Below are 27,841 nucleotides of genomic sequence, written 5' to 3'. Positions count from 1 at the left end.
CAGAGAACAGCCAGTGCTGCGGTCAGCAGGAAATAAAGACGCTCATGCCCTCCAGCATCATGAATCTGGACACAAGTACAGCACAAATGTCCGAAATCCCAGTCTGGCTTTGTGTTAAAGGCCTGAGTCTGCGACCACGGCAGAAAATAAATCAAATAAATCCCATTTGATCATCCACATATAGAGCAATAATGTGGACGGTCAGTCCTAATGATGCCGTCGTCAGCACTGACTCTAATCACAGTTTGGACACGCTGTACTGTTTATGTCTGTGCTAATCGTGTGTGTGTGTGTGTGTGTGTGTGTGTGTGTGTGTGTGTGTGTGTGTGTGTGTGTGTGTGTGTGTGTGTGTGTGTGTGTGTGTGTGTGTGTGTGTGTGTGTGTGTGTGTGTGTGTGTGTGTGTGTGTGTGTGTGTGTGTGTGTGTGTGTGTGTGTGTGTGTGTGTGTGTGTGTGTGTGTGTGTGTGTGTGTGTACGTCTGCGTTCACACGCCGTAGTGAAAAGACATGTCAGATGAGACTCTCACCGCCCACGCTAATCAAGGTGCAATCACACACACTTTTCAATATTTCTGTTGGGGGAAACACTTTATTTGCTTTATTTTATTTAGTACTCATTGACCTTTTTGACACATGTGCCAATGCTAGTTGAATCAGTAGTATTTCATACAATATTTGGCTGATAAATATGGTTTTCACCATAAATACAAAATATTAAATACTATGGGAAACAAATATATCAATATATGCACACATAATGTGTTCAGTCTTTTTTTCTAATATTTGTATTATTTTAAATGGAAATTGTGAATACGTAAATATCTTTTAGTATCATGAAATCCCTTCTAAATACAAAATATTAAAGTGAAAATATAATGGAAACAAATATAGTATATTCAATATATTTAATATTTACAAACACACACACACACTTATGGTGTTCTGTCTTTTTTTTTTAATATTTGTATTATTTTAAATAGAAATTGTGAATACTTAAATATCTTTTAGTATCATGGAATCCCCTCAAAATACAAAATATTTAATTAAAAATATTAAATATTATAGGAAACAAATATAGTATATATTAATATATAGAGACGTATGGTGTTCTGCCTTTTTTTCTAATATTTGTATTATTTTAAATGGAAATTGTGAATACGTAAATATCTTTCAGTATCATGAAATTTCCTCAAAATACAAAATATTAAAGTATAATTGAAAATATTATTGAAACAAATGTAGTATATTCAATATATTTAATATATACAAACACACACACACACTTATGGTGTTCAGTCTGTTTTTCTAATATTTTTATTATTTTAAATGGAAATTGTGAATTAGTAAATATTGTTTAGTATGATGAAATCCCCTCAAAATACAAAATATTTAATTAAAATTATTAAATATTATGGGAAACAAATATAGTATATATCAATATATACCCACTTATGGTGTTCTGCCTTTTTTTCCTAATACTTTTAATTATTTTAAATGGAAATTGTGAATTAGTAAATATTGTGTAGTATGATGAAATCCCCTCTAAATACAAAATATTAAATATTTTGGGAAACATATATAGTATATATCAATATATACACACGTATGGTGTTCAGTCTGTTTTTCTAATATTTGTATTAATTTAAATGGAAATTGTGAATACGTAAATATCTTTTAGTATCATGAAATTCCCTCAAAATACAAAATATTTAAGGGAAAATATAATGGAAACAAATATAGTATATTTAAAATATACACACACACACACACACACACACACACGTATGGTGTTCAGTCTGTTTTTTCTAATATTTGTATTATTTTATATGGAAATTGTGAATTAGAAAATATTGTTTAGTATGATGAAATCTCTTCAAAATACTAAATATTAAGCTGAAAATATTATGGGGAAAATGTATAGTATAGTCATTTAATAATAATAAAATACCCCCTTATGGTGTTCAGTCTGTTTTTCTAATATTTGTATTATTTTAACTGTGAATAATTTAGAAATAAATATTGTTTAGTACCATGAAATCCCCTCAAAATACAAAACTATCAAAGTGAAAATATTATAGAAAACAGATATATTATATTTATTTCATATATATATTTATAAAAATATTTTCAGTAATTTGTATTATTTTAAATGGAAATTGTAAATATTGTTTAGTACACAAAATATTAAAGTGAAAATATCATGGTGGGGGAAAATATAGTATATTAATTTAATAAAAAAATAATAATACTTGGCTGCTATTATTTTTCATTTTCATGTTTTTAGCATGCATTTATTATATTAATTTATTTTAAAGTTTTACCTTGACTTTAACAGCTCTATTTGTATCTCTAATATTAACAACGATTAATAAATACTGTATTGCTCAGTGTTTAATGCATTAATGGGACCTTATTGTAAAATTGTACACATTATTTTATATAATTTGACTATTATATCAAATAATATTATGCAAAATCTTAATTTTCGAATCATCCTGTCGTGAATTTGAATAGTGTTATTTATCATTTGCATGGTTTTATCATGCATTGATTATGAATGCATTTTATGGCTGTATGTTTCCCGTCTCCTGTGGTTTTCCTCATGTATTGTGTTGAATGCCAGATGGCCTTTCGGGAAACTGTAGGACTTCCAGCTCTTATCTGAGACTTTCTTTAAGCACAAGAGGTTGCAAGAGCTGTTTCTCTTCACTAAAGCAGTTGAAATTGCACATGTTTGTCAGGAGATGTGTATCAGTCAGTGTGACGCAGTGTGATTTCAGTGTAGCGTGAGCTCTGCAATCTGTGTCCACAGACCTGCTGAAAGCCCTGCAGATTGAGCTGCTCTCCAACAGCTGTCACTCACAATAGAGCATTTAGGCCACGCCCACATCGCACAATCCAACGCTCTCCATTGACTTTGCATTGCGTGAAGCGCCTGCTTGTCATTTCGGACTTATAACAGAAAACAGAACAATGTCTAAAAGCTGATATGTGACAAAGTGTACAGCAAACAAGCTAAACAAAACCCACAACCAAAAACACAGAAGTTTTTATACGCGGTTGACCCAAAAAACGAGCGTTTAAGGACAAAAAAGTGGACACATGTTGTCACTGTTAAGTCAAATATCTAGTCATTTTTAACCCTTTGACTGTCACCCCCCTTTTTAGAATACACATGAAAATGCACTATCCAAACTTAAAGGGCTGTAATTCAAGAATGCTTTGGAATATAGACCAAAGTTTGGTCTCGTTTTAAAGACGACATTCTGCAGATTATTGCTGAAGTGAAACAATTCAAAATATGAAAGTATTAAATAGTTATGGAAGTTTAAATTTACTGTAAATGAAAAATACTGTACTAAATATTTTTTATTTCATATAAAATATATATTTTACAAAAAAGAATTTACTCTAAAATTACTATAAAATCAAAGCCATATGTCTAACCAATTTGTGTTCCAAATTTGAAGTTGATATCACAAAAATTGAAGTCCCCATGAGATTTTGTTTAGGGCGCTGTACCAAAAATAGCCACCGGGTGTCATTCAAATTCCATTTATTGTTGTTTTGATGCATTTTCCTGTAAATTTCTGTCCAAATATTACTTCCATCACAAAACAGTCACCAAATATGGACCCTTGAGACTCAGACCTTTCCGACAATATGCGTTTTGTCAAGATTGGAAAAGATTTTGAATATAAAGTAGTTAAAATAATTGTTGTAATATGAAACATGACAGCGCCCACTAGGGGAGGAGCCCACTAGAATAATTTAGAGTAACGTTTCCATGGCAACACAATGTCCGATTTCAAAACGGTTTTCACAGGATGAATTTTGAGTTTGTAAGCTTTCAAATGATACCTAATTTGTGATAATTACTTAAACATATGATATGAAAAAAAGGTGATCAAAAAAAGAGCACCAGGCGTCCCACCTGTGGGACGGTGACAGTTAAAGAAATTGTTAAAGCTGCTCGTGAACCGATCATCTCTTCCTTAGTTCATTGATAAGCATCAAATAAACATGAATGAACACTAAAAGAACCGCGGAAAGACGTCAGTAAACACCGCTTTTCAAGTTCAAGTCCGCCGATGTTAATCTACTAACTCTCCTGACCGCTCTGGCGGACAAACCGGCAGATTCTGCGATGTGATTGGTCAGATCGCCTGTCAATCAAACTCGCGGCGAAGGGTGAATTGCCTGCGTCCACTTTTGTGTCCTTAAACGCTCGTTTTTTTGGGTCAACAGCTTATAAAAACTTTTGTGTTTTTGGTTGTGGGTTTTGTTTAGCTTGTTTGCTGTACACTTGGTCACATATCAGCTTTTAGACATTGTTCTGTTTTTTGTTATAAGTCTGAAATGACAAGGAGGCGCTTCACGCAATGCAAAGTCAATGGAGAGCGTTGGATTGGTGGATTGGGCGTGGTCTTCAGATTATGTCGCTCTGTCTCTATAATTTTCGTTATCATTTTCGTCAGCGACCCTTTTTTCACTGACAAAAACGAGACGATAACTAAATAAAAGACCGTTTTGGATGAAAAAAACTATGAGGAAAATACTGTTGAGATGATAATGTTATGGTGCGTTCACATCAGACGCGAATGAAGCGTTTCGCACGAGTGACTTATGAACGAATGCTGAGGAATAATCAGTGTTTATTGTACCATGTTTATATAATAATGTGTTTTAGACGGTTGTAACAACACATATTTGATCTCCTCATCTGAACTTGAATGAGCTGGCGCATACATTTCAAAATAAGAGTCCTGGTGCATTTCTGGCTTGTTTATAATTAAAAGTCCCGTAATATATATTTGTTTGGTTACACAAGAAACTATTTAATTTCATTCCCATTTAATTCATAGTCAGGAGGAAAGATTAAGAGCAGTATTTGACATATAATTCAATAAAGTATCAGGGTTATGATAGTTCACTAAAACCATTAAATATATTCATTACTTGAAATGTTAACTGGGAAAAAAACTTAAACTTATTTGAAGCTTTAGCTTAACCTGATATACTAACTAAAACAGAAGTACAACATTATAAAAACTATATAGATGTTTTTAAAAACCAAAAAAAGTTTTGTGTATTTTTGCGCTTGAACGGTCAAAAACACAATTATGTCAAAATGTCAGTTTTGACTTATTCTAGTAACAGTCGGTTATGTAATGCTTAAATGCTATATTAACTAAACTCATTAGACTTTAGTCGACTAAATCTAGCCATATGATATTTAGTTGACTAAAACTAGACTAAAACTAAATCAAAATTTGCTACCAAAATTAACACTGCTCACAATGTCCTTCAATACACACACACTCTCAAAAATGCTGTGTTAAAAATAACCCACGTTGTGTTTAAAATGGACTAACCCAGCAATTGGTTTGTTTTAACCCAGCAATTGGGTCGTTTTAAGCAAACATTTAACCCAACTGTTGGGTTAAAACAAACCAATCGCTGGGTTAGTCCATTTTCAACCCAACTCTGGTTATTTTTAACCCAGCATTTTTTAGAGTGTGTGTGTGTGTGTGTGTATTTATATATATTCATCCCTTGCATGTTATTAATTATGCCTTTAGCAACAGACCCTGGGATATTAAACCCTCTGGTACTGTTAGTAATTTTTTAAATAGTATAAAATGTGTTTGTTTTTTCCCTCTCTAATAATATTTTAAATATAAATGTTGAATCATTCAGAAATAAATATTGTTAATATCATGAAATCCCTTCAAAATACAGAATATTAAAGTCAAAATATTATCAAAAATAGATATAGTACATAAAATATTTACACTTATGTTTGTTTTTTTCTTTTAATATTTGTATTATTTTAAATGTAAATACTGAATAATTTAGAAATAATATTATTTAGCATCATGAAATCCCCTCAAAATACAAAAGTATTAAAGTGAAAATATTATATAAAACAGATATAGTATATTTATTTCATATATATTTATAAAAATAGTTTTAGTAATTTTTTTTAAATTTGTATTATTTTAAATGGGCATTTTAAATATTGTTTAGTATGATGAAATCCACTCAAAATACAAAAATATTAAAGTGAAAATATTATATAAAACAGATATAGTATATTTATTTCATATATATTTATAAAAATAGTTTTAGTAATTTTTTTTAAATTTGTATTATTTTAAATGGGCATTTTAAATATTGTTTAGTATGATGAAATCCACTCAAAATACAAAAATATTAAAGTGAAAATATTATATAAAACAGATATAGTATATTTATTTCATATATATTTATAAAAATATTTTTAGTAATTTGTTTAAATATTTCTATTATTTTAAATGGGCATTTTAAATATTGTTTAGTATGATGAAATCCCTTCAAAATACAAAATATTAAAAATATTATATATAGTATATTCATTTAATTAAAAAAAAAATCCCCTTGTGGTATTTTTTTATATATATTTGTTTTATTTTAAATGGAAATTGTGAATAAGTAAATATTGTTTGGTATCATGGATATATTAAAGTGAAAAATATTAAAGTGAAAACATTACATAAATATATATATATATATAGAGAGAGAGAGAGAGAGAGAGAGAGAGAGAGAGAGAGAGAGAGCGATGAAATCCCTTCAAAATACAAAATATTAAAGTGAAAACTTTACATATATATATATATATATATATATATAGAGAGAGAGAGAGAAAGAGAGAGAGAGAGAGAGAGAGAGAGAGAGAGAGAGAGAGAGAGCGATGAAATCCCTTCAAAATACAAAATATTAAAGTGAAAACTTTACATATATATATATATATATATATATAGAGAGAGAGAGAGAAAGAGAGAGAGAGAGAGAGAGAGAGAGAGAGAGAGAGAGAGAGAGAGCGATGAAATCCCTTCAAAATACAAAATATTAAAGTGAAAACTTTACATATATATATATATATATATAGAGAGAGAGAGAGAGAGAAGAGAGAGAGAGAGAGAGAGAGAGAGAGAGAGAGAGAGAGTGAGAGAGAGAGAGAGAGAGAGAGAGAGAGAGAGAGCGATGAAATCCCTTCAAAATACAAAATATTAAAGTGAAAACTTTACATATATATATATATATATAGAGAGAGAGAGAGAGAGAGAGAGAGCGATGAAATCCCTTCAAAATATTAAAGTGAAAACTTTACATATATATATATATATAGAGAGAGAGACAGAGAGAGAGAGAGAGAGAGAGAGAGAGAGAGAGAGAGAGAGAGCGATGAAATCCCTTCAAAATACAAAATATTAAAGTGAAAATATGAATAAATAAATCCCCTTATGGTGTTCAGTCTGTACAGGTGTGCTTCATAACACACATTTGTTCACATTATGCCCCAAAATCAGCTCATAAAGCTTGAAAACATCTGCAGATTCTGCCTGTTTTGGTCCTTATGCAACATAAACTGCCCAGAGATGGAGGTGACCGCTCAGCAACCTGCATCAAATTAACCCAGTTCCTCAGTCTGAGGGCCGAGGGCCGAGTGTTGGGTAACATCCTGAGCTATACGGCATATGAGCGGCAGAAGCACGGCGAGCAGGAGCCATTTACAGCAATTTGAGTAGTTATTGCACAGCCCTGTGAGTGTGTATTCTCTGACAAACGCTCTGTATATCAGCGTCCAGAGCTCCGGAAATGGGTCAATGTGCACAAGAATTATAAAAGCTGGCGTTTAAATCTTAATAAGATGACTTTCATAAGCCTGTCGTGTACAGTGTCACGTCCACAGCTCTATACTCTCTCACTTTAGGACAGGAAAAGTTGAAAACTGTCATTATTCGCTCACTCTCATGTTGGTCTGATCTCTATCTAGTGCATGCAATTACTCAATATTTAGGCCTACATGTAAAATATATGTATTTGAATCGCATATTATATATATTGTAAGTGTACAGTGAATAGGGATCTTTCATGCTTGACGCTGATGCAAAAGTATCATAAATATATCAAAAAGTAGTCCATATGACCCCTGCACTGCTGCAGGACCCCAGGAAATCACACAAACACATCACATTTCACCCCAAAATCACACAAACACATCACATTTCACCCCAAAATCACACAAACACATCACATTTCCCTCCAAAATCACACAAACACATCACATTTCACCCCAAAATCACACAAACACATCACATTTCACCCCAAAATCACACAAACACATAACATTTCACCCCAAAATCACACAAACACATCACATTTCACCCCAAAATCACACAAACACATCACATTTCACTCCAAAATCACACAAACACATCACATTTCACCCCAAAATCACACAAACACATCACATTTCACCCCAAAATCACACAAACACATCACATTTCACCCCAAAATCACACAAACACATCACATTTCACCCCAAAATCACACAAATACATTGAAGTATAATGTCCAGTATTTGTATTTTTTTACTTTACTTGTTCGTTGCGATATGATTATTTTGCATAAATGAAGTGAAGTGTATGAAGTATAATATCTGGATTTTTTTTTATTTATTGATTTAGATTTAATTAAATTTTTCATCCCATTTCACCCCAAAATCTAAAATATTTTTACATTTTGCATAAATAAATTGAAGTATAATGTCCAGATTTTAAATTTTATTTCATATTTTATTTATTTTTTATTGATATTTTTGATGACGATTAAACATTTCCTTTCTGATCGCCACTGTAATGCATCTGAACGTTTACATTTTTTTTACTTTACTTGTTCGTTGCGATATGATTATTTTGCATTAATGAAGTGAAGTGTATGAAGTATAATATCTGGATTTTTTTTAAATGTATTGAATTAGATTTTATTAAATTTTTCATCACATTTCACCCCAAAATCAAAAAATGTTTTACATTTTGCATAAATAAATTGAAGTATAATGTCCAGATTTTTAATTTAATTTAATTTTATTTAATATTTTATTTTTTTTTATTTTTATTTTTGATGACGATTAAATATTTCCCTCCCTCCCTCCTGTAATGCGTCTGAACGTTTAAAAATTTTTTTTACCTTACTTGTTCATTGCAATATGATTATTTTGCATAAATGAAGTGAGGTATATGAAGTATAATATCTGGATTTATTTTTAAATTTAATTAGATTTAATTAAATTTTTCATCACATTTCACCCCAAAATCAAAATTAATTATTTTTACATTTTGCATAAATAAATTGAAGTATAATGTCCAGATTTTTAATTTAAATTAAAAAAAAAACATTTATTTATTGATTTATTTTATTTTTGATGACAATTAAACATTTCCCTCCTGATCGCCACTGTAATACGTCTAAAAAAAATTTTTTTTTATTTTTTTACTTTTCTTGTTCATTGCGATATGATTATTTTGCATAAATGAAGTGAAGTATATGAACTATATCTGGATTTTCTATTATTATTTAATTAGATTTCATTTAATTTGTCAAGTCTTCAGTGCGGCACGCCCATAAAAACAGAGCGTTTTTCAGAGCGCCTCGAAACCAAGGCAGAAAATAGCCTATTACTGATTCATTATGATGTTTCTGAATGTAAAAACCACGCTAACATCATAAGTTGACCTCAGACAACAGTATAAAATAATAAAAAAGCCAGTTCATGACCCGTTTAATATTTAAAAATATTCATATGACCCCTGCTCTACTGTCTTACGGTAACTCTGTGTGATAAACAGACAGACAGGCAATGTGCAACTGGTGAAAAAACACAATCCGGTTCCCAAAACTGGTTTGAATAATTCATTCATGAATCCTGATGATCCCGTTCTCAACCCATTGACTGTAACTGATCCGCTTCTCACACAAAGCTTTAGATTGCTTTTGAAAGTCATCCAGTTCTGGAGCGACATGAGTCTGAGGAAATGATCGTCTCCCAGCACATTAACCCAGTTTCCCTCCAATATATGATTCCCTAGGCTGAGGCTGAGCCCTCCATTGCCATTTATTGCAGCAAAAGCTGGCGTTTGGGTAATGTCCATATCTATATCACGTTCTACTGCGCCCAGCGGCACGAGCATAGAAACTTGACATCACTGATCTAATTAGATAGTCTGCTTGTGATTGGCCGATGGGATGTGATTAAGCCAAACTGCTGGAATCAGATGCTTGTGAAGAGCGTGGAGGTGGTCATTTATAAAAGGGCTCATGAAGCCAAATGGACATATTTGGTTAAATTAATATTTCCCAGAAGGTTATATAATGCACTTTGGTGCTCGGTAACGCTGCATGAAAAAGTTTGATTTGCATTGGAAATGAGTTCAAGGAAAAGGTCAAATCTTTTGAATAACTGAACTGGGGAAATGTGCGGTTACGCTGAAAAGAATATGAGTTAAGAGATTCTTGCACGTGAGTCTTGTTAATTAACAAAATCATAGCCCAACTTTTTTATTTACATGTGTTCACTGCTGAATCACTGATGAATCATTTTATGCTCTTTAATAATTCACATCTCCTGCATCCGCCTCTCAATGGCAATAACTTTGTCTCAGGGGTTGTAGACTGTGCAAACGTTGATTGAATTTCAGAATGAGTGCAACTCAAATGCTCTGATTACAGATTTGTTCATATAAAGACAAACATAAATAGTGATGAAAGCCAAAATATGAAATGTCACGGATGTATATTTATTGAGTAATTCAATGTTTTGTAGAGGAGGGTCAAAATTACAATTTCCGCCTTGGATTTGTAGCCAAATTAGAGGGGTGTAAAAATAACTTTAGAAAGATGGCAGCATCATTATTTTACTTTCACACAGAGATTGGTAGATCTATTAGTGAAATCTGTTGACTTTAGCAATATTTGTTTCATTATACGCCAACGGTGACCATTCAAAAATGGGGAAAAAAGCACTTCTTGTGTTCTTTGCACCAAGTTTGCTTGCCAATAACTCAATAAGTATTAAAGATATCTCAATATCCTTTTAGATTCTGGTTCTTAACTAACTTTTCTTTTGATATCTCCATTTTAAAGGCCCTATGTGGCTCAATCCCAGAGATATGGAGATCTTAATGTGGCTCCGTGAGTAAAATGGTAAAGTTCAGTAGTCGAAAACCAAAAGTGGGTCACTTCTCACACAGCTGATACTTCTAGATTCTTGTTCTCAATAAACTTTTCTTTTGTAATTTTAATTTTTAAGGCCCTATATAGTTCAGTCTCATAGATATGGTGACCCCAACCTGTCTCCATGTCTAAATTGTTTAATTGTACTCGGTGATCAAAAACCAAATGTGGTTCATACTTTTTGAGTTACGAGCATTCAAACAAAACACAAGAAGTGCTTTTTTCCCATTTTTGAATGGTCACCGTTGGCGTTTAATGAGACAAATATTGCTAAAGTCAACAGATTTTACTAATAGATCTACCAATCTCTGTGTAATAATAAAATAATGGTGCTGCCATCTTTCTAAAGTCATTTTTACACCCCTCTAATTTGGCTCCAAATCTCAGGTGAAAATTGTCATTTTGACCCTCCTCTACAAAACATTGAATTACTCAATAAATATACATCTGTAACACTTCATATTTTGTCTTTCAGTATCATTATTTGACTTTTACACAGAGATTGGTAGATCTATTAGTAAAATCTGTTGACTTTAGCAATATTTGTTTCATTATACGCCAACGGTGACCATTCAAAAATGGGGAAAAAAGCACTTCTTGTGTTCTTTGCACCAAGTTTGCTTGCCAATAAGTATTAAATATATCTCAATATCCTTTTAGATTCTGGTTCTTAACCAACTTTTCTTTTGATATCTCCATTTTAAGGCCCTATATAGTTCAGTCTCATAGATATTGGGACCCCAACCTGTCTCCATGTCTAAATTGTTGAATTGTACTCATTTTCATTGATCAAAAACCAAATGTGGTTCATATTTCTGGAGTTACAGGCAACACAAGAAGTGCTTTTTCCCCATTTTTGACTGGTCACAGTTGGCCTATAATGAAACAAATATTGCTAAAGTCAACAGATTCTACTAATAGATCTACCAATCTCTGTGTAATAGTAAAATAATGATGCTGCCATCTTTCTAAAGTCATTTTTACACCCCTCTAATTTGGCTCCAAATCTCAGGTGAAAATTGTCATTTTGACCCTCCTCTACAAAACATTGAATTACTCAATAAATATACATCTGTAACACTTCATATTTTGGCTTTCATCACTATTTATGTTTGTCTTTCTAAGGAAAAAATATTAACAAAATAAAAAATTTGAGCCTGGGAAGTTTCCAAACTTTGGTTGATTGGACATGGAATGACCCATAAGGGAACGTTATCCAGGTCGCATTGTTTGTGCTTCATCAGTTTTAGCTAATAATTAAGAGGATGTGACGCCTGTCCGAGGCTAAGAGTGTCAGGGAGAGACAGGAAAAGATGAATGAAAGGAACATGAGTGGTTTAATGCAGGAGTCACACTGACCCCCAAGGAAACAAGGGAATCGCACAAAAACATCACATTTCACCCCAAAATCTAAAATAGAAAACATGGTACTTGTTGCATAAATAAAATGGAAGTATAATGTAACTTATTACACTTAAAAATGTACTATGTTTTTAGACAATTAAACTGTATCTTAATTTTTTGACTTGTTCATTCATTTGTTGTAATTCACATTATCCTCAAGAGTGCATTAGCGTCCAGATTTTCAGCAGCGGAAGTATTTTTTCCATTAATTTCTCCCATAGGGATTTTTTTTTTTAAGTCTTGGTTAAAACGTTATAAGCACTGAACCAAGCCAATCAGCTGTGAGGACAATTGCAACATTACAAACTTTGATTTGAAGCAAAAAAAGTATTTGAAAATCGAACAAAAATACTTAACGACTTTAGTGAGGGAAAGAACTACAATCCCACGAAACCAAACTATATACATGAATTAAGTTTATTGCAATTATGTATATATACATACACACATTTAAATATTTTAAGAGCGAAGGGAGATCAACTCGATTACTTCATTCATTGTGCTCCGTTGGAGTGGGCGGAGCTAAAAGGCTGCACAGCATCATGGGTAATGTAGTTTTTCACCAAGATTTCCACTTTTAAACATGATTATTTCAAAACTAAGCAGGCTGGCGGCTTCAAACGGAGCAAATAACATCAATGAACAACCTCGTACCTCACAGTGAGGCTGTCTTTAAACGTTTATAAGTTATCTTTAATAATCCACATATGAAGAACATTTAGTTTTTACTTCTGGAACCCAACTGTTGCACTCTAATAGATTTTCATTACTGTAATATAGAGTTACAAATTGTATTATAAGATAGTATATTGTTGTTTTTATTTATTTATTTATTTATTTGTATTACAGTAATAAGAATGTGCTTGTTTTGCATTGCATGATTGAGAATAATGCCATAATATATGCAAATGGTTATAAAAATTATTATTATTATTTATTAATTAAATGGTATCTTCCTCTAAATAATTTCTGCCGTTCTCTCTCTGCATGGTAAAGTATTTATCGCTGATCTTCTTGTTCAAACAAAATTATAAATGTATAAATTGACAGGACAGGGACTTTTGAGCCATGTTATGTTAATGATATTATAAAAGAGATAGTTAAGACTCTGGTTTCTGTTTGGAGTCAGTATTAAAGGGTAACTAAAACCTAAAACAACTTTTTTTTAGTTAATGACTCCAGTCACTTTCCATCTTTGCGAGTCTGACAGCTGTCAATCAATCCGTCACTGCGGGTCTCAGGTGCATGCCCCCTGCTTAGCCCCGCCCTCGGTCCACTGGGCTCCGCCCACTTTTCCAGCATTTTTCATTATTGCCAGTGGGTGGAGTTTGGCTCTGACCAGGGGTTGAGTGACCCTTTAATATGAGCATAGTATTTATTGTTTCATGGTGAGTAAGTTCTGTAAAATGTTGCTATAGGTCATCTAGTGTGTATTGTGCTGCATAAAAACAACACAACGCATTTCAACACATATTCTGAATTCTCGTTTGACGTCCCTAAAGTCAATCCGTCAATCTCTCGCCTTCATCAGCTGAATGAAATAACAGTGTGTGCGTTACACACACCTCCTGCACTACTTCAGGCTAATAGTCAGACTCAATGGAGATTTAATTCCTCATGCATGTTGCCTTTCGGTGTCAGCGCTCGAGATGTAATTCAGATCCTAAATGTGCAAAGCATGCCGTGTAATGATCCAGGACTCCTGCTGAGCTCCTCATTCAGCCCATAATGACATTTCTAAAGGTAAAATCTCATTCACTGTCACTTTACCAGTCATGTTCTTTTGGACTTTCTGTTCAATCAAAGAATAATGAAGGGTCATGTGACACTGAAGAATGAAATAATGATATGGAATATCTATATATTCACATAGAAAACGGTCATATTTCACAATATTACCATTTTTGCTGATCAAATAAAATAAATTCAGCGTTGGTGAGCATAAGACATGTTTAAGTTTTTGCTTATGGCTTTAAAGCGCAGGCAATTGCATATAAAATGTATTTTCTTCACATTATTCCATGAAAATGGTGACGTTGTGGCCTTTCTGCCTTTTGTCTGGTTGTATTACATTATCACTGCAGTTGTTGCGTTGACCTACAAATGGTTTTCAATGACGTTCTTTATCAAAAGGTGTTTTCATGAATTCAGAATACAACAATATAAGCAGGAATTGACAGTAATTTATGGTCAACAACAGTTGAAATCAGGTCAGGTGAGACTGAATACGCTTGAGTAACCAGCAGTCAATGCTTTTATAATATTGATTACATTCAGTATAAAGTATAATACAGCGCCAAATGTTCCCATAAAGACAGTTAAACATGATAACATTTTGGTCCCCATTAGTAAATGTATTTGTATTTAAAAAAAACTAGTTTGGGACTGCTATTTAAAGGGTCACTTCAGTGATTTAGCATTAAGCTTTGTATCAGTAGAAACCCGGTAGTATATTTGAATTATAGTACATTCCCCCCCTCATTTCCCCCTGAGACGAGAGAATTATGCATTCTTGCGTCATCTGAGGATAGCGGTATAAACATGAATATCTATTGGTACAATGTGCGTCACATGACTAAACATGCGTCATTGTCTTCAAGTCTTCCCAGTCCACACTACGACGCGAAGACGGCGTTTTCAAATTTATCCGCTTTGGAGAGCGTTTTCAAAAAGATACGTTTTCATTGACTTAAAACGCCGTCTCAGTGTGAACGGAAGGACAAAACGGAGAGAAAAATATACATATATATTAGGGATGCCACAATACTCAATATAATATTGAACCGTTCGGTACGGCCTTCGTGGTTCAATACGCGCTTGTGAATTGCGTTTTTTTCGGTTTCGCATTTAATTAATTATTTTTCTATTATCCTTCATCCCAATACTGAACAACGCGACATACATTCACATCACACGTTAGTGGTGGAGTTATACTCACAGAACACTAGAGTTATTCACAATCACCAAAGTTCATTATTTGCATGAGTTTTAAAGCCTTGCCGGTTTCATTCGCGTGCACGGTTTTAACATGCGCTTTTCAGAGCGCGCGCACTAAAAGCCTGTCAAACACGTGATTACTGAACTAAGTAGTCGTCTTACTGCGCTAATACTGTCAAATACACACAAGGTTAACATAAACACAGTCGGTTATGTCTAAAGTGAAAGTAAAATCGCAATCGTGTCTATATTAGATGCGTGCAGGTCTTAAACTGACTGCAGCGCAGACAGTGAACACGCGGTCCTTAAAGGGACAGTTCACCTATAAAATTGTCATTATTTACTCACTCTAATATTGTTTCAAACCTGTATTTATTTCTCGATGACAAAATTTTCAGTTTTGAGTGAAATATTCCTTTAATGTTAATACAACAACAAAAGACAGAGAAAATCACTCACCGCTCTTGATTGAAAAACTAATACAGTAGCTTTAATACGAATCAATGTATATTTTATAGTGAAGTCTATGTAGTGTTTTATTTTTACATTTATTCATTCAATTTCATACTTAAATGCTGCTGTACAGCTCTGAGCTGCCAGTGTAAATCTTTATATATATTTATTTTATATTATCCAATACACTAGGAATGAGTACAAGTAAAGTTTTAAGTTTAAGTAAGGTTTTTCAATTCTTTTAAATAAAATAAAGAAACAGTATTGCAATAAAAAAAAATCTTTTTTCTCTTTAACCTCTTGCGGTTCTTGTCGCCTAAGAATAGAATAACAAAAAATTTATGCGACAAGCCATCAGAACCGAACCGAACCGAAAACCGTGGGTAAAAACCGAGGTATGTATTGAACCGTGGACTAACTGTATTGTTGCATCCCTAATATATATATATTTTAGTGTGGACATGGCGTTAATGACTATGGGAAAATGTGGCTCAAACCAGTTAAGAACTACTGACTCTTGTCTTGCCTTAAGTGAATATGTTTGTGTGTGTGCCCTAGGAATGCCAGTCCTATAGGGGTGGTCCTGACCGCAGTGGTGGGCGTGTCCTACAGAGTAGCCATTGCATGTGAAGGGTAAGTGTGTTATCATGTTTTCAACTAAATTAATGTGTATGCGTTTTTGCCATTCATTTACACGACAACAGCGTTTTTGTGAAAAGGCAACGCTTTAAAACCAGTTTTCAAAATGTAGGCTTTTGAAAACAATGCCATACTCGTCACTACAGAAATGCAAACTTTTGAAAACGGTGACGTCATGTGCATGCGTGTTGCGTGTTCAGTTAATGGGTGCGTACGGTTTCTCTACAAAGTGGCCTATTAGCCGAATACAGTTTCTGTATGCGAAAAACTCGAAAGTAAACTTTTCCGTTTGTAGTTCATCACTGTCATGTAATCATACCGTCAGTTTTCACTCATAATCCATATACTGTGTCATGAAATGGTCAGATTTACCTTAAAGGAGCTTTTGACATTTTAGAGGTAATCATACTAAGAATATCCTGTGAGTTTCAGAACTGAAACTTCCTTGTTAGTCCAAAAAACAGCTTTTATTGTAACCCAGAGCCCAGAGAATGACTCGTTGCCTATAATAGATGGTGAAAGAGCGCCTCTGAAGAAGAAGATCAACACCCACTTCATCATCACATCATCACAACTTTGGCTCCGCCCACTGGAGTGTTAGTGAGATGACGAGGAGAGACGAGCGATACAGGATGGACTAAATAACATTCCCTTCCAAAGGATCCTAATGCTAGGAATGAGCTGATTTATCTCCAACAATGTGAATTAAATTATATATAGAAAGCGGTCAAGGAACACACCCTTTACAATCGCTGGAGCTGTCAATCAAACAGCACAAGTTTATCAGTGACTGAGTTCTGGACTCGCGAAAAGTTCCATGTGTAATGCTTAGCTATTTCATATGCAAAGATGTCAGCCAATCACAGCAGTGGGCGTTTACACTGAAGTCTCACAGCAGCCAATCACAGCAGTGGGCGTTTACACTGAAGTCTCACAGCCGCCAATCACAGCAGTGGGCGTTTACACTGAAGTCTCACAGCAGCCAATCACAGCAGTGGGCGTTTACACTGAAGTCTCACAGCAGCCAATCACAGCAGTGGGCGTTTACACTGAAGTCTCACAGCCGCCAATCACAGCAGTGGGCGTTTACACTGAAGTCTCACAGCGGCCAATCACAGCAGTGGGCGTTTACACAGAAGTCTCACAGCTGTCAATCACAGCAGTGGGCGTTTACACAGAAGTCTCACAGCCGCCAATCACAGCAGTGGGCGTTTACACTGAAGTCTCACAGCCGCCAATCACAGCAGTGGGCGTTTACACTGAAGTCTCACAGCCGCCAATCACAGCAGTGGGCGTTTACACTGAAGTCTCACAGCCGCCAATCACAGCAGTGGGCGTTTACACTGAAGTCTCACAGCCGCCAATCACAGCAGTGGGCGTTTACACAGAAGTCTCACAGCAGCCAATCACAGCAGTGGGCGTTTACACAGAAGTCTCACAGCGGCCAATCACAGCAGTGGGCGTTTACACTGAAGTCTCACTGCCGCCAATCACAGCAGTGGGCGTTTACACTGAAGTCTCACAGCCGCCAATCACAGCAGTGGGCGTTTACACTGAAGTCTCACAGCTGTCAATCACAGCAGTGGGCGTTTACACAGAAGTCTCACAGCTGTCAATCACAGCAGTGGGCGTTTACACTGAAGTCTCACAGCTGTCAATCACAGCAGTGGGCGTTTACACAGAAGTCTCACAGCGGCCAATCACAGCAGTGGGCGTTTACACTGAAGTCTCACAGGAGCCAATCACAGCAGTGGGCGTTTACACTGAAGTCTCACAGCGGCCAATCACAGCAGTGGGCGTTTACACTGAAGTCTCACAGCAGCCAATCACAGCAGTGGGTGTTTACACTGAAGTCTCACAGCTGTCAATCACAGCAGTGGGCGTTTACACTGAAGTCTCACAGCTGTCAATCACAGCAGTGGGCGTTTACACAGAAGTCTCACAGCTGTCAATCACAGCAGTGGGCGTTTACACTGAAGTCTTATTTCTAAATTAAGACAATTTTTTAAATATACTAACAATATAAGTGCACCAGGAAACATTATAAACCAATGCAGTCATGACTCCTTTAAAGTTTTACTGAACTTGAAAACAACCAGAGTTAAACCAAAGTGCTTTACAGTACACATAATATAAAATACTCTTTATAAAACAGCATAGCCAGCCGAACGCTGTGAGTGTGTGTTAGAAATCAGAGAACATTGCGCTTGGTACGTTTTTCGCCTTCAAACCAAACTTGTTTCCTCAGCCGACAAAGTTTAAATCCCGTCTGGCTAGCGCGCGTCCCATAATGTTTATGCATTACTTTTGTGGCTGTTTGAACACATTGGAGCGGTGCAGTATTGCTTTAAAAATTCAGCGGGGGTGGTGTAAATTGTATGCTATTGACACACAGCCATGGTCTTGTTTCTTTTCTTACTTCTGAGACACGAAAGACGCACAGAAAAGCCTGAGACGCACAGAAATTGATGCAAGTAAAGGTCAGCTCACTCGGCAATAAAAGGTTAGGCAGAAAACCTGCCAACTTTCCTCCATAGCGACAGGAATAAATGTGGGACTAAAACCCACACATACACTGTAATGTCTCTATGGCGACAGGAGGCCGTCAGAGAAATGAACTTTAATAGCTCTAAAACACACAAGCACAACATCAGTCTGGCCTGAGCGTACAGACCGATAATCATAGCAGAGCTGGAATGAGCTGTCTAATACACTAAATTAGACAGAAGCCTGTCTCCCACATAAACACAGGGCATCAACACTGCTTTAGACCAGAAACTGAAAGAAGAACTACCCAGTGACAGTCTGGACTGTTCTGTTCTACACACACACACACACACACACACACACACTATTGCCAAAAGTATAGTTCAGGTGTTCAATCTCTTCATGGCCACAGGTGTATAACTCAAGCTCTAGGCCTGCAGACGCTTCTACACACATTAGTGAGAGAATGAGTCCAATATGTGCAATAAAGTCCATTTGGGAAATTTCCTCACTACTAAATATTCCACACTCAACTGTTAGTGGTGTTATAACAAAGTGGAGGCAATTGGGAACAACAGCTCGAAGTGGTGAAATCACAGAGCGGGGTCAGCGCATGCTGAGGGTCACAGAAGTCGAGTCAAGAGCTCCAGGTCCTTCAGATGAGCTCAAGATCAGTGTGTAGAGCTTCATGGAATGGGTTTCCATGGCCGAGCTGCTCATCCAAGCCTTACATCACCAAGTGCAACGCGTGGGATGCAGTGGGGTAAAGTGCGCCGCCACTGGACTCTAGAGCAGTGGAGACGTGTTCTCTGAGTGACCAATCACGCTTCTCTCTGGCAATCCCATGGACGAGTCTGGGTTTGGCGGTTGCCAGGAGAACGGGACTTGCCTGACTGCATTGTGCCAAGTGTAAAGTTTGGTGTAGGGGGGATTATGGGATGGGGTTGTTTTTCATGGGTTGAAAGGTGAAAGGAACTCTTAATGCTTCACCAAGACATTTTGGACAATTTCATGCTCCCGACTTTGCGGGATCAGTTTGGGGACGGCCCCTTCCTGTCCCAGCATGCACCAGTGCACAAAGCGTCTCCATAAAGACATGATGAGTGAGTTTGGTGTGGAGGAACTTGAGTCCTCAACCCGATTGAACAGCTTTGGGATGAATTAGAGCGGAGACTGAGAGCCAGGCCTTCTCGTCCAACATCACAAATGAAGAATCCCCATAAACACACTCCTAAACCTTGAGGAAAGCCAGAAGAGCTGAAGCTGTTAGAGCTGCAAACTCCATATTAAACCCTACGGATTAAGAATAGGATGTCCAGTGATGAAATATGCATGTCCTGGAAATGGGAAGCCTCAGGTGCCGCTTCACTCGTGGTCTCCTCATGGAAAGGTCAAATTTAGATGCCACTTTTTCTCGCTACTTTTCCCCTTAACCCAAATCGGTTTGCTCTGGAACAAGTAATAGATTAATAAGACCAAAGATTTCCCGTTTGATAACCAGCTAAGGACCAGCATAAACCAGCTCATGACCAGCATAAACCAGCTCATGACCAGCTAAGGACCATACTAAACCAGCTCATGACCAGCATAAACCAGCTCATGACCAGCATAAACCAGCTCATGACCAGCATAAACTAGCTTGTGACCAGCATAAACCAGCTCAAACATGCTCACGACCAGCTCAAACCAGCTCATGACCAGCTCAAACCAGCTCATGACCAGCATAAACCAGCTCATGACCAGCATAAACCAGCTCATGACCAGCTCTTGACCAGCAAAAACCAGCACATGACCAGCATAAACCAGCTCAAACCAGCTCATGACCAGCAACAACCAGCTCATAACCAGCATAAACCAGCTCATGACCAGCATAAACCAGCTCATGACCAGCATAAACCAGCTCATGACCAGCAAAAACCAGCACATGACCAGCATAAACCAGCTCAAACCAGCTCATGCCCAGCAACAACCAGCTCATAACCAGCATAAACCAGCTCATAACCAGCATAAACCAGCTCATGACCAGCATAAACCAGCTCATGACCAGCATAAACCAGCTCATAACCAGCATAAACCAGCTCATGACCAGCATAAACCAGCTCATGACCAGCTCATGACCAGCATAAACCAGCTCATGACCAGCTCATGACCAGCATAAACCAGCTCATGACCAGCTTAAACCAGCTCATGACCAGCTCTTGACCAGCATAAACCAGCTCATGACCAGCAACAACCAGCTCAAACCAGCTCGTGACCAACTAAGGACCAACAAATTAGTTATATCTCATGTTTAACCTCTATCTACATACATTAAGAGGCAGTGGCAGATTCCCTCAGGCCTGTCCGAGCTGAAGCTGTTCTCTGCGGGTACATGAGCGCTGAACGCCTGCTGATGTCTGGAGCTCACATCTGAGAAAGAAACTGACTGTAAAATGGGTGCAATGTTTAAATACGAGTCACATATTAGAGCTCTAAATAACTACATTTGGCCTAAAAACTCACAATAACAGTAATATTTGTAAAAGGATAGAGGTTTGCTCGTCCACCATGGCGGTCATATCGCATGGCTCTCAGCCAATCAGATTCGAGAACCAGAGAGAACTGGTGTATATATAAGCTTAATGAATAGACCATAAACCGGCTCATATGTTTTCTGAAGGTTAAGCTCCTCATTTCACTCACAATTAGTTGTGTCATCATTGACTAAGAGTTGCAGACCTTATTCTCTGCCCTATTTATGGGAAGCGTCTCTTACACACACACACACACACACACACACAGGGTGTCAGGCACAGTCTGGTACGCTACAGCGCTTCTGGAGATTTATGATCCGTGTGTGTGTGTGTGTGTGTGTGTGTGTTCACCTCATGTTTGCAGGCCATTCACAGAGGAGATCTATCGGCAGAGGAGCCAGCGCTGCAAGCACAAATAAAGACGGAGCGATTGAAGATGAAGACCAGATTCCCGGGGCCAGCGCTGACACCACCAGCTCTCGGGTGGAGACGGGTGGATGCAGAGCACATAGATCATAGCCATGTTTAAGCTTTTCTTTTAAAGGATTAGTTCAGTTTTAAATAAACTTTTGCTGATCATTTACTCACCCTCATGTCATCCAAGATGTCCACGTCTTTCTTTCTGCAGTCGAAAAGAAATTAAGATTTTTGATTAGGGCTGCAACAAACGATTATTTTAATAATCGATTAATCTAACGATTGTTAGAACGATTAATCGTCGATTATTGTCACTGCCATCGACGACTAATCAGTCATTTTTTACGATTATTCAGCTTTTACAATCGGTTAAAACATTGAATTATTCATATTCTAACTATAATATATATAAAAGAAAATCGCTTCAGCTTTTAATGAACTTTGAGCCAAGTTCTCAGAACTCAAATCACACACAAAGGCTCTCAAAGCATTGTTTGAATATTCTGTTCGCTTTCAATTGAAAAAATAAATAATAATAAACAAAAAGTAGCTGCATTACAGACAAAAAAAAATTATAAATAGATGTTTGAATGTAAACATCTCTTGGCAGCAGTATTAAGAGCTTCATTAGTAAAACAATAAAAGGCCCCGACAATTTTTTATTGTCGACTAATTGTTTCGGCCCTATTTTTGATGAAAACATTCCAGGGTTTTTCTCCATATAATGGACTTCAATGGGCTCCAAATGGTTCAAATGACAGTTTCAGTGCAGCTTCAAAGGGCTTTAAACTACACCAGATGATGAATAAGGGTCTGATCTAGCGGAACCATCAGTTTCTGCGACAAACCGAGCAGTATTTATGCTAATATTTTACCTCTTAACAGATGAGCGTGATCTCTGAGCTCAGCCATAACTTCCGCTTAGTGAGGTCAAAATACGAGCGTGGTCATAGATGTATCGATCGTAGATGCCTCATTCTACTGATCAGTGCAGGCACTAATGAGGCATCTACGTATACATCTATGACCACGCTCGTATTTTGACCTCACTAAGCGGAAGTTATGGCGGAGCTCAGAGATGATCACGTTCGTCTGATAAGAGGTAAAATATTAGCATAAATACTGCTGGTTTCTCACAGAAACTGATCGTTCCGCTAGATAAGACCCTTATTCATCGTTTAAAGCCATTTGAAGCTGCACTGAAACTGTCATTTGAACCGTTTGGAGCCCATTGAAGTCCATTATATGGAGAACAATCCTGGAATGTTTTCATCAAAAACCTTCATTTATTTTCGACTGCAGAAAGAAAGACATGGACATCTTGGATGACATGGGGGTGAGGAAATTATCAGCAAAAGTTTATTTAAAAGTGAACTAACCCTTTAAGTGGAAGACATACTGTGAATGCATTGACAATCTTTAGTTGTAGTTTATCTGTAGTCTTTAACCACAAACGATTTCCTCAATCCATTCCTAATGCACATCCAGGCTGAAATCAGCTGTACGTGTGTTTCATGTTCAGAGACTGAATGTACTTTGATCTGTTTTATTTGTGGATGCACGTTTTTCTTTCCAAAGATAAAATAAATGGATGCTTCCTGTTTTGTCTGTCTGTGTGTACACATTCTTCTTGCTTTTCCTTTACTCTAATGGTTCAGGATCAGGGATTCCCAAACGGGAGAACCCACGGGGTCAAATTTGGCCGCTTTTAATTGCTGCTACCCAAAAAAAAAAAAAAAAAAAAAAAAGTTGTCAAATTTAACCTCAAAAGGCCCCTGTATAGAGACACCTAGTGGATAAATATTGAACTCACAAGATGGCCGACCACATGCTGTTTTGTTGAGCTGGAAACCTACCCAAACAAAATCGTCTTCTCAGCAAACCAGCGGTTGGTAAAATTGTGTATTTTTTATGAATCTATTTAGTATTAGCTTGCAGAATGCCTAGAAGTAAGTTTTATATTCTTTTTGGATAAATTAGCAACTCTGAGCTTGTTCAAAAAACGATGGGCCAAAACTGTCATATATTTGAGTAATTATCATAATCTCGGCATCATTCGAAAGCTTACGAACTCAAAATTCATCCTGTGGAAACCGTTTTGAAATTGGACATTGCGTTTCCATAGAAATGGTACTTTAAATTCTTCTAGCAGGCTCCTCCTCTAGTGGGCGGAGTCATGTTTCATATTACAACATTTATTTTAACTACTTTCAATCAAAATCTTTTTTAATCTTGACAAAACACATATCGTCGGAAAGGCCTGAGTCTCAAGGGTCCATATTTGGTAACCGTTTTGTGATGGAAGTGACATTTGGACGGACATTTACAGGAAAATGCATCAAAAAAACAATCAATGGATTTTCAATGACACCCGGTGGCTATTTGTGGTACAGCGCCTAAACAAAATCTCATGGGGACTTTAATTTTTGTGATATCAACTTCAAATTTGGAACACAACTTGGTTAGACATATGGCTTTGATTTTATAGTAATTTTAGATTAAAACATTTTTGTAAAATATATATGTTATATAAAATAAAAAATATTTAGTACAGTATTTTTTATTTACAGTAAATTTAAACTTCCATAACTTTCACTTCAGCCATAATCTGCCGAGTATCTGCTTTAAAACAAGACCAAACTTAGGTCTATATTCCAAAGCATTCTTGAGTTACAGCCCTTTAAGTTTGGAAAGTGCATTTTCATGTGTATTCTCCAAAAGGGGGGTGACAGTTAAGGGGTTAAAAAAATAACCCTTTGGTTCTTTGAGTGACTTTGATGGAGAATGGTGACAGTCCTGTATTTGGCCTTGAAATAAATTAATTTGTAATATATTTTACTCCGTTATGTCAGCACAGGGCCAGAGACTAATAAAGTAGTATATCTTTTCAGGGAGTATGGCCGCTCCCTTTTCAGGACAGGGAAAGCAGCAGAGAAAGATCACTGTAAGACAAGTATTGGAGCAACTTGAAGCTGATGATAGTGACTTTGGCCCTGAATTGGACAGGGATAGCGATTCTGATTAATTGTTTCAACCGCATGAAAGTGATGGTGGTGAATCTAGTGATGAAGGTCAGGTCTTTTTAAAGCAATATCCCTGAATTTCAACTCAGGAAGTCCCTAAGAGTTATATAAGGAACCCCCAGGTTCAGTCATGTGACAATTTGTGCATTTTTTGTTGCCATGGCAACAATTCCAAAATGGTGGCCTGTCTGGTTAGCACATGTTTCAGAGTCAGCAATTTTTTAAAACGCTTGTTTTTGTTACTAAAGGTATGTTTCAACCCATGCAACAATTCTAACATTTTAATAACTTATCATAGACCACACTTAACCAGATTTTAATACATTTCTTAAACAAATTTATATAAAACAAGTTACGAAAATATTGTGGTGACATATGAGTCACATCGGGCTGTTAACCTTAAAACAGTTGGTGGAATATTTGATGTGATGTATTTGTCATATTAAGAAAAATATTAATGAGCTGCTCAATTAATTTAGCTGAATCAATAATTTTTTTAGTGTTATATAAAATCTGGGACTCAGAAAAATTGTATATATACGCATAATTTTGATATATGTTGTGGAAAAGAAAAGAAACAGAAAAAAAACTGTTATTTAGCAAAACAATTATAAAATGTTTTTATTTTAAACTGAGAAATAAATGCCCTATGTAGGCCTAACATATATGTAACATAAAAATTATATCATAAACACCCAATGTCACATATATGTAACATTACAAATCTTTCACATCTTTCACTAAACCATGTCAAATTATCCATGCTATCCCCATGAATGAAAGTCTTTTATAAAGTTAATTTTAAATAAAAAAAAATGATTTTGTGTGAAAATGTGTATGTAAAAATTATTATAAATACTCCAAAAACTGCACAGATGTTGAGTAAAACATTAATAAACAGAATAAAATTACATTTTGTTGCCTGGAGACCCCAAAGACCCTGAGTGTAATTCCTAAACGAAGACTGTACAAGGGTTAAGAGACTATGGACGGCCATTTTGGATCATGCGCTGGGCGTGCCGACCATTTTCTACATCGTTAAACTAGCAAAAGTGGATTGAGACACGCCCTAAGAGCTCCTGCGCCATGAGCTCAGATCATTAAAATAGGGCCCATAAAGTGAGATTAAATACATAAAGGCCTGGTTTCACAGACAGAGTTTAGATTAAACCAGGATTAGGCCTTAGTTCAATTAGGACATTTGAAGTAATGCCTTTTATAAATGTGCTTATCCTGAGACAAATCAATGACATGATATATTTCAAGTTGCTTCGAGTTACAGTTCAAACATGCATTTTATTCTGGGACTACCTTAAATAAATACCATGTTATTTAACATATTTAATAATCGCAACTTCCTGCCACATGATTTAAACATTCGGTCAATAGCAGGGAAAGAGTTAAGAACATTAAATCTGAAACGCTTGACCTATATAGGTCTATAAATACAGTGCGCTTTATGTTGTTGATGCTTATACTAAGAACACATTTATAAACATTTACACAGAAATTCATTCTGCCTGTTTTGCGAGAATTGTTTCTATTTAATACATGTGCGTTTGGCAGTGGAATGGTGTAAAGCATCCACTAGCAGATATTTCAATGGTCCACTTTAGACATTGTAAGTAACTTTGCAACTAGCAGTCATTAGAGTATTAGTAATATTAGTAGTATTAGTAATATTAAGTAAATTAGACCTGCTTAATACACTTTATTTTGATGCTCCTCCAACACAATCTATTGACTTTACAAGTACATGTTTACACTGGTGTTCAGGGACAGACATTAAACTGGTTTAGATCGTACTTATCAGACCGCTACCATTTTGTCTGTCTAAATGGGGAAAAATCAAAGATAACGTCAGTAGACTATGGGGTGCCGCAAGGATCCGTGTTAGGCCCTCTGCTATTCTCTATATATATGCTGCCACTTGGTAATATTATAAGAAAACATGGAATTAATTTCCACTGTTATGCTGATGACACTCAATTATATATTTCATCACGACCAGATGAAAATGCTAAATTATCTAAACTGACAGCGTGTGTTGAAGATATTAAACACTGGATGACGTGTCGTTTTCTGCTATTAAATTCAGATAAAACTGTTTTACTGTATTACTTATTGGTCCAAAAAACTGCCCTCAAAACCTCTCACAATACAACTTTACCTTGGAAGGATGTCCTGTCACTTTATCCACTACAGTGAAAGATCTGGGTGTTATATTAGACCGCAACTTGTCTTTCGAAAATCATATTTCATATGTTACAAGAACGGCATTTTTCCACCTTAGAAACATTGCTAAGCTACGCAACATGCTATCTATCTCTGATGCAGAAAAGTTAGTTCATGCATTCATGACCTCGAGACTAGATTACTGTAATGCTTTATTAGCTGGTTGTCCTGCATCATCAATAAACAAGCTACAGTTAGTCCAAAACGCAGCTGCTAGAGTTCTTACTAGGTCAAGAAAATATGATCATATAACACCAAATTTTATCATCCCTACACTGGTTACCTATTAAGTTCCGTATCAATTACAAAGTATTGCTACTGACCTATAAAGCCCTAAATGGTTTAGCTCCAGTGTATTTAACGGATCTTCTATCGCCCTACAATCCATCGCGCTCTTTAAGATCACTAAACTCGAGGCTTCTGGTCATTCCTAGGATATCTAAGTCCACTAAAGGAGGGAGGGCATTTTCACATTTTGCTCCGAAACTCTGGAATAGTCTTCCTGATATTGTTCGAGGTTCAGACTCGCTGTCCCAGTTTAAAACTAGATTAAAGACGCATCTCTTTAGCCAAGCATTCACATTATAATTACCTTTTATACTACAGTTAAATCGGATCAAAAGCATTAAAGGGTTAGTTCACCCAAAAATGAAATTTCTGTCATTAATTCCTCACC

General features: G+C 36.0%; 1 protein-coding gene across 1 annotated transcript in view; it reads left to right on the top strand.

The window, feature by feature from the left end:
* The window catches only part of pemt (phosphatidylethanolamine N-methyltransferase), a gene marked incomplete at its 5' end in the record, with an annotated part of 159,194 nt that extends 136,549 nt beyond the window's left edge, over positions 1-22,645 (top strand). Inside the window, 2 exon segments of the mRNA XM_079846332.1 lie at positions 16,410-16,484; positions 21,855-22,645. Of these exon segments, the coding sequence (XP_079702458.1) occupies positions 16,410-16,484; positions 21,855-21,909 (130 nt within the window). The 3' untranslated portion in view covers positions 21,910-22,645.
* Between the last annotated feature and the right edge of the window lie 5,196 nt (positions 22,646-27,841).

This window comes from Gobio gobio, assembly GCF_949357685.1.
Source record: "Gobio gobio genome assembly, chromosome: 20".
NCBI lineage: Eukaryota > Metazoa > Chordata > Actinopteri > Cypriniformes > Gobionidae > Gobio > Gobio gobio.
Note: the sequence above shows the minus strand (reverse complement) of the source record. Positions and strands in the feature narration are given on the sequence as shown.